Source organism: Myxine glutinosa, chromosome 4 (genome assembly GCF_964187855.1).
Source record: "Myxine glutinosa chromosome 4, kmMyxGlut1.1, whole genome shotgun sequence".
NCBI lineage: Eukaryota > Metazoa > Chordata > Myxini > Myxiniformes > Myxinidae > Myxine > Myxine glutinosa.
Window position 1 is genome coordinate 71,617,799 of NC_136264.1, and position 16,501 is coordinate 71,634,299.

General features: G+C 42.5%; 1 protein-coding gene across 2 annotated transcripts in view; it reads right to left on the reverse strand.

Annotated features, from left to right (window-relative positions):
* Window positions 1-16,501, reverse strand: part of LOC137424750 (SEC24 homolog B, COPII component) — a 125,702-nt gene that overhangs the window by 67,229 nt on the left and 41,972 nt on the right. For both annotated transcript variants that reach the window (XM_068112516.2, XM_068112515.2), the window contains 5 exons: window positions 13,046-13,148; window positions 8,501-8,627; window positions 8,261-8,370; window positions 7,083-7,195; window positions 3,069-3,187 (listed from right to left, as the gene is read on the reverse strand). In XM_068112516.2, coding sequence (XP_067968617.2) covers window positions 3,069-3,187; window positions 7,083-7,195; window positions 8,261-8,370; window positions 8,501-8,627; window positions 13,046-13,148 — 572 coding nt within the window. The remainder of the gene's footprint in view (window positions 1-3,068; window positions 3,188-7,082; window positions 7,196-8,260; window positions 8,371-8,500; window positions 8,628-13,045; window positions 13,149-16,501) is intronic.

Consider the following 16,501-nt stretch of genomic DNA (forward strand, 5'->3'; position numbering starts at 1 on the left):
ATTGATTTTAATTATGCAATTAATCGATCAATTATTGTACACCTCTCCCTCCCAATGCAATCTCTATGAGCTGCACCACGGTATTGCCGGGTGCCGGAGGCACCCCGGCAATGCCGCGCTGTAGGATATTTAATTATTTGGCATGGTGGCGGTGTACTTTGAATGTATCTGTACTTGTTATCATATATTATCATGCACCAGTGTTATCATGGCATACAGCACCAGTACGATGGCACCCTCAGATGGAAGGGAACAAAACTGCAAGGTTTTTTTTTGTCAAATCTCATGTAATTGAAGTACGATTATTTGGTGTAAATTAAAAGAAAATCAAAACTTTGCTTAATTATGAAGATGTTAACGAACTGAAGGCTCTATTTTGTTCATGTATATATTTGTGTGAATTAAGCGACACGGATTGAGCTCTCACCCTTACTCAACAGGTTTTCCTGTGGTTATACCTACATGACAAGTTATTCTTCACCATTGAGAGAGGACCAAAAACAATATATAGCATGATATTTCAAAACGTTATGGACGGGTTATGGCAAAACTTGGTGGATGAGTTGGGTAGGTGACAAGAACAAGCCGATTAGATTTTGGTTAAGGTCCGGATGCAGTCCGGCCCATCAGTCGAATACAAAACGTAAACTGTTCAGCCTGGCTGAGGGTTGTTCTACCGGATGCCGTTCTAGTTAGGCTTCCAGTGAGGTTCCCATTGGAAGCCTTTTGTTCTTGTAAGGATTATTATTCTCACACATTTTGTGGAGAAGATTCCGAGAAAACCGTTTTGCTAGCTCTACGAAACTTTAACACGCTATAGACGCCAATGTAACTTCGTGCATCATGAATTTTGTTTTTGCAATTTTGACTTACATTGGCTACCATTTCATGTGACGTCATAAACTTCAAACATCTTTTCTAGAACCGCTGAATGGATCAACGCAAATTTTACACATATGACCGCCTAGCCATGGGGATAAAAGTTTGCAAAAAAACAACAACCCGTCATCGGTCACGTGGTTTGGCAGCCATATTGGATTTAAAAATAAAACTTAAAAAATCAACTTCTCCGAAATCGCTTATCCGATCGATACGGAATTTTAAAAACATGTTTACATTCCGATGGGGGGAAAAAATTGCAAACTATCATGTCATCAGTCATTTGGTTTGGCCGCCATCTTGAATTTAAGCAAAAAATTCAATAATAATTTCCAGAGTACCTCTTAACAGTTGACTGCAAAATGTTATACATATGAACTCCTGATGTGGGAAAAATATTTGTAAACTATGATGTCATCAGTCATGTGATATGGCAGCAATCTTGGATTTACGGAAAAACTTTAAACATCTTTTTCTCCAGAACTGCTGAAGGAATCAATACGAAATTTCATATGTATGATCAACTCCCCATGAGGAAAAATGTTTCTGAACGATGACATCATCAGTCACGTGGTATGGTGGCCATCTTTGATTTAAGGGAAAAAATATTTGAAAATCCATATCTCCAGAACCACTCAACGGATCAATCTGAAACTTCATGAGTATGATTGATTGCACATGAGGATTTTGTTTTTGCAAACTATGACATCATCAGTCATGTAGTATGGCGGCCATTTTGGCTGGAAGCCTATCATCACTGCTTGCAGTTCTCATTTTATTTTGAAATTGGAACTTTGTGTTCAGAAGAAAAAGGATGCCTTTCAAAAATAAGCTTTCATTTTACACCAAAATCAGCTCTCAATGACAATTAGAACCTGAGATATGGTCCTCTATGTTGTCAAGGTCAAGAAACTGGTCAATGACCTCTGTCTCAGTAACAATTCGACCGTATAAGCTATAATTTGGGCTGTGGAACCCATTAATGGGAGGGAACAAAATCGACAAGTTTTAATAACATCAGAGATGAAGCAGGATCATTGACATAATCTTTGACTGGGGCAATGATACATTAAGAGAACATTTCGATTTATGGATTTGTGAGATATTTAAGGTGGAAGACTTGAAAAAGATGCTGAGAGTCATTAGAAAGCACAAATATTAAGGAAGAGAACAGGGTCACATTTTCACCAATGCTACATAAAATCAGAATGGGGTCAAATTATGAGAACAATTGGTCAGAAAATATTTGAATACCCTGTTAGTCAATGATAGATTTACAAGTTATCCCCCGCTATCACCAAATGGCTTATAATCGTAATGTTATGTTGTATCCACTACATTTTCCTATAATATTGTGTTCCTTTGTCATCACTTCCGTGTGGCCATTTTGTGTGGCATCAATTACCTTATAGTCATAAATTGCTTCAATTGGACAGAGCCAAGAAAGTGCAGCGTTACTTTTGTTTCATTACCCTGATCAACAACCTGGAATATTTGGTTACTAATTACGTGTTTCTTTTTTTTTCTTGTATTGGTTATCTCATCAGTGTGACTTTTGATTTGTTTATCTGGTCATAGTACCCTTTGATTTGGTTTAGCAAACAACGTTACCGTCATCCAACATTCCCCAGACCCAAACCAGCCTGGGCGCACAGGCATCCATTCCATTTTATAATCCTGTTTTTCACACTACAATGGCCTAACCTTTGACTTGCATAGTGGCACATTAAGATTTGTTGCATATTGAAGCGGAAGGCCGATTCTTTTTCAGAAAGATGGGAGGTGCCAAACTAGAAGTCATCGTTGGTCATCCAGGAAAAGCCATTGAAAAAAAGAAATAAAGATGAGCTTTCGTAGAGTAAAGGAGATGATAAAAAGTGGAAGCAAGTCCACAAACAGGAGAGGTAGTGAGATGAACACAAAAGTGAAATAAAAAGAGAATGACTCACCAAAATATTAATTAGTAATAGCAAGATGGAAGAATTGGAGGCAATGGAATGTATGGAGAAAAGTTATGTAGTTTTTGTTTGTGAAACTTGGTTGATAAGGGTAGTCAGAGAAAGAAAATATATATCTGTAAGTAATGGATGATATTGGGGATACAATGTAGATCAAGCCAAAAGGTAGTAGAAATAGTCAGGTAATACCAAGGTATAATAGACTTCCAAAACAAGGGAGGGAAAAATTACCATCAACATCAGATACAACCAGCATGTGAGGCTGTGTGAGTCCTTGCTGAAGTTTGTAGAAATGCACGGAGCCATCAAATGTGAGGAACCCGATGCGGGTCCGTGAATCGCCAGGCAACCTGGTGCAGTCACAGGGTGGAATAAACTGACATGTAGCAGATGAAAATACTCAGCATGGTGTGTGGAAGACATCAAAACATGACTATGTCCCACATGAAATCCAAAATATTAGAGCAAAAAATGCGACTTCTGGTTTATGAGGAAACGCCCTGAACGCTGGGGAAAATGTGACTGTCTGGAAACGGACAAACGTCTGTACCACATTTCGCTGGTACAGGATCATTACCTCACGAGTGTTGGAGGCTGGAGGGTAACCTTTTGAAGCCTCACCTTACCCCCACCAATTGTAAAACAATCTCGGGCATGATCATTAAACCTAGCATGCCAACAAGTGCAGAGAAGTTTATAAATAAAGGAGTTCTTAGGACATAACTGGACCATAGGTACCTAGAGCACACACATTTCCATGGATTATTAAAAAGGGGTGGGCAAGAGCCGTTTAAGGGGATAGCCCATTTGCGCATGTGCATAGCATTAACAAAGTTACAATGTTAAACAGAGCATGGACTAAGTATCAGATGACGTGAACACAAAAAGGAATCCGAAGAGACCATTAGCTTCTCCATGAGGCAATATTTGCATACAAAAGAAAGACAACAACACAGATCACGATAATGAAGAAGGGGAACAATGAATGAACAATATGGGCCGGATTTATGAAAAGAGTTCGACGCAAGTAGAAACGCTAATCATGCGATGATCACCCGTTCCAAGTTGATCAGCAATCACTGAATGAATATGAATGAATGATCGTTTTAAGGCCATTTTCCCCGCTAGAGCAGGGGTTAGCCTTGCGGGCCCCATGACAATCATGGTTCCCTGTTTGAGGCAATGTTTTTATGGCCGGATGCCCTTCCTGACGCCAACCCTTGGTCACGCTCTTACGATGGGCAGGGATACGGTGAACCTATTCTAAACCGGGGTATATACCGTGATCATTCATCCCAGCAAGCTGGTACTCAATTTGCCGACCTCGGAAGGATGACAGGCTGAGTCAACCCCCCTGGCGTTAATTCAGCGATCGACCGGGATTCGAACCCAGGATCTTAGGATCCCAAGCCGGCACCCGAACCGCTAAGCCAACACCAGGAACTGAAGAGTGATTATTAACTAATGTGGATGAAAACCTAATTACAAGTGTTTAATTCTAGACGTTGGCAAGGGCATGTTTAAGAGTGTGATTAAGGCATTAAAGCAAGCATTGCACAGCTTACAATTTATAGTTTACATGGGACGGTGAATACGGATGTGTAAGGAGTGCTTGAGTTAGCTCAAGAGGAAGCAGAAGAGGACAGGAATAGGGCAGTTCACTGACGTGCATTGAGAATCTTCGAGGATCGATGCAATCCTATGGAGAAGTATGACAATATCAAATTTGTCCAGAGTTAGACTCTCAAAGGAATCATTTCGTTGGCTGCTGAATCCACTGCAAGATGATCTGGATCAACCTACAATGAGGAGCAATGTGCTGAATCCCCTCCACCAATTGTCTGTGGTGCTGCAATTAATTATAAGCAAGAGCATCATTTTAATTGGATGTTGGAGATATGGGCGGGGTTTCACAGGCTAATCGGCTGTTTAGACATGCACAACTAAACAGCTGTAAATCTCCCTTCATAAATTGATATCTAGACGGCCGATTAACTGTGCGTGTACAACAATGTTTTTGTCACTCTTTAAGGATTAGGCGTGTGTTAGCAAGATGCTCGCTAAGCACTTTTCGTATATTCGGGCCTATAGGTTTTCCTTTTCCAAGTTTGAAATCTTCAGCATATGGAGCAATTACATTGATGTTCAGGAAATGACGGAGTTTGAGTAGTGAATGTAGGTTATATATGGATGTACATAGTACAACGAGCCCGGTTCATTTAAGTAGACCATGTTCTGGTTGGACTTAGCCGCAGGATTACCAAGCAATATTTATGGGTGAATTTTAACTTGTGGGTGGTAACAGCCATGTGATCCTAGTTCGACCAGAAACCCGATGGCTTTCCTATTTGTGACAGGTTTTCCCTCCTAGATGACAGAGGAGGGCAAGATCACATTCTTCTTTAATTAATTAATGACAAGGTGCACGATAATTCAGATTAATAAACGCTAGAACATATGACGGGCATGAACCGTTATACAGCCCAACGAAAAACCACATACAACAAGCATTTGTACTTTATACAAAATTATACTATGGCCATGGACTTGAACGTCAAAAGGATTCGTCAAAATGAGGGATGGCCGAAATAATAAAATAAATTAGCAAGTGGTAGTAAGTGAATGGTGAGAGAAGGTAGGAAGGAGGGAATAGCACTCACTCCATGTGCGTGATGGCGGTACACTTTGAAAAAGCACGCTGAAATCATTAAAGTTCACAAAAAATGCTAGCAGGCAAGACACCCAGCTTACCCTCCATTCTAGGGATAGCACACTTTGCGGTGCAACCCCCTGCATGCTAAGCACCAATCTGACAGTTTATAGTTGGGTCGGGAATTTACTCAAGACTAGATGGTTCAAAGAAACGTGCGCTACCTTTGTAACATCCTGTCATACCTGCTGCTGCTAGTACCCAAAAAGAGAATGATTCCACTCCCGAAAGGTTGACTAGGCAATAAGTCAAGGAAAGACAACAACAACAACAACAACAACAACAACAACAACAACAACATGCATTTTAAGGCCATTTTCCCTGCTAGAGCGGGGGTTAGCCTTGCGGTCCCCATGACAATCTTCTCCATTTTGCCCTATTTTCTGCATCTCGCCTTGTTAACCCCCTTGCTCGCATTTCTTCTTCCACCATCTTTAGCCAAGTCTTTCTCGGTCTCCCCGTCCTCTACTTCCTTCTACATTCATTTCCATCACTCTTCTCAACCAGTCACTTTCATCCTTCCTCAACACATGACCAAACCATCTCAAACTGTTTCTCTTCACAGCATCAATCACAGGCTCTATTCCCATCATCTTTCGCAATTCATCATTTGTCTTCCTCTCTCTCAACGATACTCTACACATCCACCGAACCATTCGCATTTCCACCCTTTCCAGCCTTCGTTGCCGATCTACGTTCATTCCCCATGTCTCGCTCCCAAGTCAAGTCAAGGATTACCCAAGTCAAGGAAAGACAGTGACCTGATATTTTTTGTATAAAGGATTAAGCCACTAAGGCTCTTGAAGAGCTAGAGTAGAAAGGAAGGGAACAAAATGGATCGGGAGAAACACCAACAGCAGAGCAAAAGTGAGAGTGAGATCAAGGGGGGGAGGGGGGTGTCCTGGAGGGGAAATGGGGGCTAAACAGACTGGGGAAGTTTGATCCACAGGCGAGAGAAAAGAGGAACAAATGATTCGAGGTGAACAGTGAGCCCTGACTTTGGGAGTTTAACAAGAAGAGGGTTACTGGCAGTAACCTCTGCAGATACCTAGGAGGGACAGATACCATGTGCGCCCTGCAGATACCTAGGAGGGACAGAGCCAAGAGTGGGCAGAGGGTGTAAGACCAAAAAGTAGGTGGCAGAATAGAAAGGCCACCAACCTGACTTCAATAATTAAACAGCATGGCAAATATATATGCAGTACCATCGGGAAATTAAAACAATATTACATTCAAGTTTGGTGAAAAATTGTACACTGGAAAGTTTTGTAACCTCCTACCTCATACCTAAAGTCTAACCTTCATGGCAAACTACTTCTAGAGGTGGAAGAACTTGTTAAAGCTAATGGGATCTGGCAAGAAAAAAAAAAAAGTTAAAAGATATCTTTATCTGGCAAAGACAGCGTGAAGGCGATATGGAACAAATACACTGATGTTCAGGGGGAATATAAACATTTGACCTCGTAGCTTTTTCTTGCTTGAATATTCTATTTTTCGAACTTCGGAACCACCCTACATTGATTGTAGCATCTCACCTGTCTAGGTTCTCCAACAAAACAGCACAAACTTGTTGCAAATAACCAGACTCAATCGCACTGTAAGTCACATCCAGCACAAATAGGTAGACAGCAGCCTGTGGGGGACGTAGCTGGGGTTGAGAAACAGAGAGGGACATGCAGCCTATTAAAATGAGATCCACACAAAGTAAAAGATTGCAAAATAAATGCTCCTCCAAGTGCAAAGAACTTGAGTGCAAAATTTCAGTTGCTGCTCTGAGCTCAAAAGGAATTGCTTGGCCATTTTAGCCAATTCCATCAGTCTTAAGATGCATGGACTCTACTCCAACCTTTCAAATTATTTGACGGAAACCCTTTCTCAGCAAATCAAAATTATTTGATGGAAACCCTTTCTCAACAAATCCATCTTCTCTCTGCTTGTGAGAAATCACGCATATCCCACAATACAGTCATAACTATTGTGGAAAACCTGCCTCTTTTGAGGTTAAAAATAATTCTCCAAAAAGGGGCCAAAGAAGAAATAAAAGAGGAGGGGAAAATAAAAAAGGGGAAGGGAGAAGTAAGAAATAAAAAGGAGAGGAGGGATAAATAAAAAATGGGAAGGAAGAAGAAATAAATTTAAAAGGGGAAAGGAGAGAAATGAAAAAAAAAAATGGGAAGGGAGAAAAAAAAAGGGGGAGGAGGGAGAAATAAAAAATGGGAGGGAAGAAGGAAGAAATAAAAAGGGGATGATGAAGAAATAAAAAAATGGGAGGCGGGAGAAATAAAACAGGAGGGAGAAATAAAAAATGGGAAGGGAGAAATAGGAAAGAGGAGGAAGAAAAAAATTGGGAGAGAGAAGAAATAAAAAGAGGAGGGAGAAATAGAAAAAATGGAAGGAGGGAGAAATAAAACAGGGGAGGGGGCGAAATAGAAAAAGGGAGGGAGAAATGAAAAAGGGGAGGAGGGAGAAGAGATGAGATAGAGGGAGAAGAAAAGGGGCAGAGGGAGAATAGGCTAGATAGAGGGAGAAGAGAAGGGGCGGAGTGAGAAGAGACTGGATAGAGGGAGAAGAGAAGGACGGAGTGAGAAGAGATGGCGAGGAGGGAGAAGATATGGGTAAGGGAGATAAAGTTGGGATGGAGGACGTAGGGTAGGTAGGTTAACAACTAACATGAAGAAAAAAAATCTTAAATTGACACAAAAATAATATTTACCATGTATTCAGATGGAGCCACAAATTCCACCGTCGCATTCTGCACTTCAGGCCTCTTCTGGGGCTCTCCATAGTTGCGTGTCACAGGATTAAACATAAACTCCTCGGGCACTACAGATATCCAAGGGAATGACGAAAATTGCAAGTGTGTGTGCAGTCACACCAATACATGCATTTGCCGCAGTGGCTAATCATAAAGTTGTATCCAAATGACAACAAAGTATCACAACCAGAAACCAACCCTCATTCAGACGGCTGCAAAGGTTGCACTTCCAACGACGCTGGTCCATGAATGTCACAAAAGGGTTGATGTACGTACGGCAAGTGCGGCATCGAACAATCACACTTGATGTGATCACAGGCAGCTGCTACTCCAAGGAGGGACAGGAGGATGTTGAACAAAATAAGTTGTGTACCTACATCTACCATCACCAAATCCACTCCCTCACTTCCCCCCACCCCCTATCACCCACCACCCCCACTGCCACCCATACCCACCTCTCCCACAAAGAGCAGAGTCAAAAATTAAACTCTTTGCATACAAACATACACTACATGGCCAAAAGTATGTGGACACCCGAACATCACACCCTTATGTGCTCGTCGAACATCTCATTCCAAAATCATGGGCATGAATATGGACTTGGTCTCCCCTTTGCTGCTATAACAGCCTCCACTCTTCTGGGAAGGCTTTCCTTCCACTAGATGTTGGAAGATTGCTGCGGGGATTTGTTTCCATTCAGCCACAAGAGCATTAGTGAGGTCGGGCACTGATGTTGGGCGATTAGGCCTGGCTCGCAGTCAGCGTTCCAATTCAACCCAAAAGTGTTCGATGGGGTTGAGGTCAGGGCTCTGTACAGGCCAGTCAAGTTCTTCCACACCGATCTCCACAAACCATTTCTATATGGACTTCCCTTTGTGCACGGGGGCATTGTTATGCTGAAACAGGAAAGGGCCTTCCCCAAACTGTTGCCACAAAGTTGGAACCACACAATCGTCTAGAATGTCAATGTATGCTGTAGCGTTAAGATTTCCCTTCACTGGAACTAAGGGGCCGAGCCAGAACCATGAATAACAGCCCCAGACCATTATTCCTCCTCCACCAAACTGTACAGTTGGCATTATGCATTTGGGTAGGTAGCATTCATCACTGATTCACAACTGATTCATCACTCCAGAGAATGCGTTTCCACTGCTCCAGAGTCCAATGGCGGTGAGGTTTACACCACTCCAGCCGACGCTTGGGTTTGCGCATGGTGATCTTAGGCATGTGTGCGGCTGCTCAGCCATGGAAACCCATTTCATGAAGCTCCCGGCGAACAGTTGTTGTGCTGACGTTGCTTACAGAGGCAGTTTGGAACTCGATAGTGAGTGTTGCAACCGAGGACAGACGATTTTTACGCGCTACGTGCTTCAGCACTCGGTGGTCCCATTCTGTAAGCTTGTGTGGCCTACCACTTCGAGGCTGAGCTGTTGTTGCTCCAAGACATTTCCACTTCACAATAACAGCACTTACAGTTTACCGGGGCAGCTCTAGCAGGGCAGAAATGTGACGTACTGACTTGTTGGAAAGGTGGCATCATATGACGGTGCCATGTTGAAAGTCACTGAGCTCTTCCTTATGGCCCTTTCTCTTGCCAATGTTTGTCTATGGAGATTGAATGGCTGTGTGCTTGATTTATATATACCTGTCAGCAATGGGTGTGGCTGAAACAGCCAAATCCACCAATTACAGACTTGGCATTTATTATGGACTATTTTTTTTTTCTTGACTTGGGTTTACTTTCTTAACTCAGTATATCAATCTGGTGAGTTTCTTTTACACTTTGGTGATTTATTTGTTAAAAGAACCATGTCACTGATTGTCTGTCGCAGCAAGAAGTCAACAACAGGATTATATCACAGGTAGCGTGGCAAAATGTACGGACAGGTGCATTTGATGATTGGCTTCACAGTCGGGTATACAAGGGTTGTTGCGTTCTGTATTAGTGGAAAACAACTGCTGCACGTCTCCAAAAGTTATTGCGGCTTCCTCTGGAGATGGTCCGTCAACTCGACAATGCTGTTTGTCATGGAGTGATGGCTTTACGAAATTACGGCATGAAACAGCGTGCTATTGCTCGGCAGTATGGCATCACTCAAGGTCAGGTGTCAAAGATCCTGAAACGAAATGCTCAGAGGGGTGTCCCTACTCCAATACCGAGGCCAGGACGTCCCCACAGAACCACAAGGAGGGATGATCGCCAGCTGCACCGGTTAGTCCGCAATGGCCGTACCAAGTCAGCGAATCGGCTTAGGGCTGAGTGGCAGCAACTGACAAATGTGCCTGTATCCAGAAGGCTAGTCAACCAACGACTGGTTCAAGCAGGCTATCGTGCCAGGCGTCCCCTGAGAAAGCCACGCCTGACCAGACAACACCGCCAGCGCCGATTGCAGTGGGCCAGAGAGCACCGTCAATGGCAGCCAGGACATTGGAATCACGTGATCTTCAGTGACGAGTCTAGATTTCTGGTCTATCGTCAAGATGGTCGCGTCCGAGTGTGCAGACAAGTGCATGAAGCCTACAACAAAGATTGTATAGTGCCAAGAGTCCAAGCTGGAGGTGGTGGGGTGACCGTTTGGGCTGCTTTTCATGCAGGGGGCAAAACTGACCTGGTTGTTCTGAATGGAAACCTGAACCAGTTCAAGTACAGGGCCATTCTGGAAGAAACATTGCTTCCATTTGCTCGTGCAGCCTTTCGAGGAAACTTTGTCTTCCAAGATGACAATGCACGGCCTCATCGTGCTTGCATGATCCAACACTTTCTTGGTGTCGAGCATATGGAGTGGCCTGCCATGTCCCCGGATATGAATCCGATAGAGAACTTGTGGGCAGAATTAACGCGTCAAATCGACCACTTGGACCAGCAGCCGACCTCTGTGTGTGAATTGCAGTAGGCTATTGTCACTGCATAGCAAGCGATTCCTGTCCAAACCTTGGCAAATCTCGTGAACAGCATGCCTCAACATGTTCGTGCTCTCCTGAATGCTGTGGGGGTTACACGAAGTACTGAACTGTAATTTTACCTTCCGTAATCCCAATCGTAATTTAACTTTTGTTTTTGTTAAAAAAAATTTTGGCTAATGTGCAAAATAAAGAGATACTTCTGGAAAACGTACAGAAGTTTAACACAGTACTGTCCATGAATTGAGTTCGATATCAGTTTACATCACTTTCAAGGATCAATTTATTTGTTTCGAAATGTCAAATGTGGTTTTTGTTTCTTTTAAAGGTCACATTAACAAAATCTAGAATAATTTCAACATAATTCCAATGAACTTTTGGTTCTAAGACATCTTGAAAAGTAAGTTCACCCCCACAAAAAAAATATTCCATATTAAATGCCAAGTCTGTAGAACGGGTGTTCGCATACTTTTGGCAATGTAGTGCATCTTCATTTATAATCAGTGCTTGCACTGCTTGCCAAATGCATCACAGCCATAGTTCTGTCATAACATTGATGATGTTGCCATGAAATGTGTAGACTGTAGACCCAGTTATGATACTGTAGAACGTCTGTGCACAGAATTTCGATCAAAGTAGAGAAAGTTCTGCCCAACATCAACTCTACATTGGTGATGGTGGTGGTGGTTCGTATGCTGCCTGTGGATGCTTGACTGCATAATTTTCTGGGAGCGCAGCTGTACTGCTGATGCAGTGCCCCCTGTTTGAAGTGAGCTGGTACTCATTTTGCCGACCTCGGAAGGATAACATACCGAGTCAACCCACCTGGTGTTAATTCAACAGTGTGTCAAGGGACCAAAAGATTCGAATTCAGGACCCAAAGATCTCAAACCAGCCACCTTAACCATTGAGCCAACACCAGGCTTTCTCCAATGGAGACGGGGACTGATTGCATCAGTTCTCATGGTGTTCTGTTCTCATCCATTGTCTGATCATTTCAAACTGTCCCTTTTATTTTGGCCACCTCTTATCTGCCAGGAAGACCAGAAGCATAATTCCAATTCACAACAAAGGTGCAGGTTACAAAAACCTATCCTCTCAACTACAAGCCAACAAATTTAATTCCAATTACAAATTGCTATACTGTATGTTGTTTTGGCTCTATCTCTCAATGGTGAAGAATCACATTTAAAAATTCTCATATCTGGATCCAGATCTTCACCAAAATCGAATAAACTTGTCCTCGTCACAACACCCAACCTGTTCACCAAATTTGGTCTGAATCCGTCCATAACATTTTGAGACATCATGCATGCATTCATTCATTCATTCATGCTAAGTGTCAGACAGACAATCAGTGAGTGAATACATAACCTCTGTCCACCTACGGTGGCAGAAGTAATCAAGCAATCCATCAATGCTGCAGATATAGCCTTTCCCCTTTCAAACAACCTGATCTCAAAAATCTGTTTGGATTCCGTCCCATACTCAACTATGGTGTTGGCTGAGCGGTTAGGGTGCCGGCTTGGGATCCTCGGATCCTGGGTTCAAATCCGGTCGATCGCTGAATTAACGCCAGGGGGGTTTACTCAGCCTGTCATCCTTCAGAAGTCGGCAAATTGAGTACCAGTTCACTGGTAATTCCCTGTGTGTCACAAGAGGCGACTAACAGGGTTGGCGGCAGGAAGGGCATCCAGCCATAAAACATTGCTTCAAAAAGAGGACCAAGGTGCCCGAAAAAGGCCAACCCCTGCCCTGCGGGAAAAAAATGGCCTCCAAAGGTTTTTTTTTTGGTTTTTTTTTACTCATAGTGAAAGAAACATTTAAATATGTACAACCTACCGACAAGTCTTTGAATGGGTGCAGAAGAAGTCCCAATGGGAGTTTTGCCTTGGAAAGAAGCGCCTGGCTTTGTGGGACAGCTGTGAGTGTACATCGCATCACCCTGCAAGTGCACACACACACAAACAACACTTTACCACAAGACTGTTCAACACAAATCTAATTATTTGTTTATTGAGCAGGAACAGCTTTTCATGAAGTGTTAACATTTAAAGGATTTTCTAAAAAATACTATTTCTACATCTGCCTATAGCTAACTTAATCTCAATTGCAAACCTCAAAATAGTGGTTTTATTAAAAGTAGGAACTTTATTAACTCGTAAGCGATTGATAGCTTTTCCAATTGCGGAGATCAGCTGGTTCTTCATTGAGGTTTTGACCCTTTCAACCAAGGACCTCTCCAAACAGTAAGTTCGCAACCTCGACCGTGGGTCTACATCAGTAAGATCCACAATCGCTGCTGTGTCCAAATAGTCAACCCAGCAATGCAGCCTCATGATTCAAATTTTCTCATTGTAGCTTTACCTGTATATGTTTACCTTTCTTGCCAGAGAGCATACAATGCCTTCAGAAAGTATTCACACCCCTTGACTTTTTTCACATTTTGTTGTGTTCCAGCCTGAATTTAAAATGGAGTAAATTGAGATATTATTTTTGTCACTGATCTACATATAATACCCCGTAATGTCAAAGTGGAATTTTTACGGAGCAGCCCACAGGGGAAAGCCGTCCAGGACAGTTTGTCTGTCCATATGTATGTATGCCTCTCAAAAAAGTACACCAATCAGAGCTGAAGGTCTGGTCACATGACAGGGATGATATGATTACATCTGTGATGTTACTACGGTATACAACGGCTGACTCCACACACCACCATTTTGATTTCTATGCCGTTCAGGCAGAACACATCGTTGAACCTGTCATATATCACAATTGCCATGCTCTACCTTTACATTTTTTATTCAGTGTGAAACACAAACAAACCGAATGTAAAAATGACCATCAAATATCGAAAGAATAGGTGTTTCGGATCTTCCAACGACACAGTACGTGTAGGCCTTAGGCTTCATGTCTTCATGCCTCACGTTCAGGCCACTTCAGACAAATTTATCCTGGTTTCTCAATACAGTAGTATTGTTTTCATAATCATAATAAAAATAATAGCGTTAATACTAATAATATAGTAAATATAATCGTAACACTGCATTCCCTTTCTCGTGACTGCAAAGTTACTGGATTGAAGTGGTGTATGGTGTATGGTTGGTTCATTGTTGACAACATATAGAATAAACCATATTGTGTCTCAATGCAATCTCTCCATTTCCATGGTGACAGACAGCTTAGAGACTTACATTGCTTCAAAAAAATTTAATACTTATATTATTTGCTAACTGGTATCTCCACCCAGGTCATACTATCCTCTTCAACTGAAGTATCAAACAAGCCCGGCTCCGCCGCTGTTAGACTTTCGGTTTTGTTTTATAGAATTTTTTTACAAAATAATTAAAAACGAAAAGCTGAAAAGTCTTGAGGCAATAGGTAGTCAACCCCTTTGCTATGACACTCCAAATTGAGGTCAGGTGCATCCAATTTCCTGTGATTATCCTTGAGATGTCTTTACAACTTCATTGGAGTCCACCTGTGGCGAATTCAATTGATTGGACATGATTTAGAAAGACAAAAAAACACCTTTCGATACAAGGTCCCACAGTTGACAGTGCATGCCAGAGCAGAAACTCTACCACAGTCCAAGGAACTGTCCGAAGAACTCAGAGATAGAATTATGAGGAGCCATAGATCTGGAGAAGGGTATAAAGCAATTTCTAGTGTTGAAAGTTCCCAAGAGCTCCATCATTAGGAAATGGAAATAATATGGAACTACCCAGATTCCTCCTAGAGCTGGCCGTCCAACCAAACTGAGCAACCGGGCAAGAAGGACCTTGGTCAGGGAGGTGACCAAAAACCCAATGACCACTCTGACAGAACTACAGAGTTCCTTGGCTGAGATGGGAGAACCTGCCAGAAGGACAAGTCTCTGGAGCACTTCACCAATATAGGCTTTATGGGGAGTGGCCAGATGGAAGCCACTCCTGAGAAAAAGGCACATGACAGCAAGCCTAGAGTTTGCAAAAAGGCACGTGAAAGACTCCGAGAGCATGAGGCAAAATATGATGTGGTCTGATAAGACGAAAATGGAACTATTCGGCCTGAATGCAAAGCACTATGTCTGGTGGAAACGGAGCACAGCTCATCACCCATCTATCTAACACCATCCTGAAGCATGAAGCATGTTGGTGGCAACATCATGCTATGGGGATGCTTTTCAGCATCTCGAGGTTCATACCGAACCAAGGGGCCATCTGTGTGACGAGGCCCATTCTGCATTTCTATCTGCATACAAGCGCTATTTGTTAAAGAGGATTAAAGTGGGTGGTTAGTACATCTCTATTTATGAAGTTAATTGTAAGATTGGAATGCATGTCTGTAAGTTGTATGTTCTCATGTAAACACATTCATGCCCTGTATCTTGGTGCCCTTTGCATGCTGTACATCAATGCCACCAGTCTGTTTCCTTTTCATTTGATTCACTATGTTTGATTTGCAGTGCGACTCATATGCTCTTGAAGTATTGTCATCACAAAGCAATAACATTCCGTTCCAGTTTCATGGAGCCTTTTATGGAGCCTTGATAAGGTTTTCGGACCTTCTTGGGAATAGACAGCCGAAGGCTTCTGTATGAACACGACTCCTTGGTCGTTTCGGCATACCACATCCTGCGAGCCTCCGATACTACCATAACGAAAACCCTAACGGCAGATAAGCGCTTGGTTGCCGTTATAACTGTCATCGCACAATGTGTACAATTAAACGGACAGCTCAAGTGCCAAAAACCTTTTGTTCAAGTTATTCTTCCATCCAACGTATGCTCAGTCTGTCAGTCCATTATAAATGACCCATTGAGTGGTCATTCTTAAATATGCTTTTAAAATGAAGATGTTTTAATGAGACTATTTTAAAACACTTCCACAAATATGACGACAAAATATTTTCAAATACCGTACTTGACGCATTTGATGAAGGGTTTGAACCATCAGCGTGGCAACAGTTGGACACAAACAAGCGAATGACCAAACAGGAAAAGAGGAGAGAGGGGAGGGGAGGAAATACAGTAATCTGCAATAGAGCAGGGCACATGAGGGGCAATGACAGTAAAAAACGATTGTGTGTCATGACGGTGGAGGTCTGACATGAGATGGTGATGGACAGTCTGCTCAAAGCCCTGGAAGGAAGAGTGCAATAGCCAGCAGATTCCAAGAAGAGAGGAACAGAAGAGTTGAAGTGTTCAGTGAGCATGGATTTTGTAAGTTTAACCAGGAGGGAATTACTGGAAGAACACATCTGGGAGTTGCTGGGGAGGGTCAGAGGGCTGAAGGAGCAGAGGGACCTATACCGAAG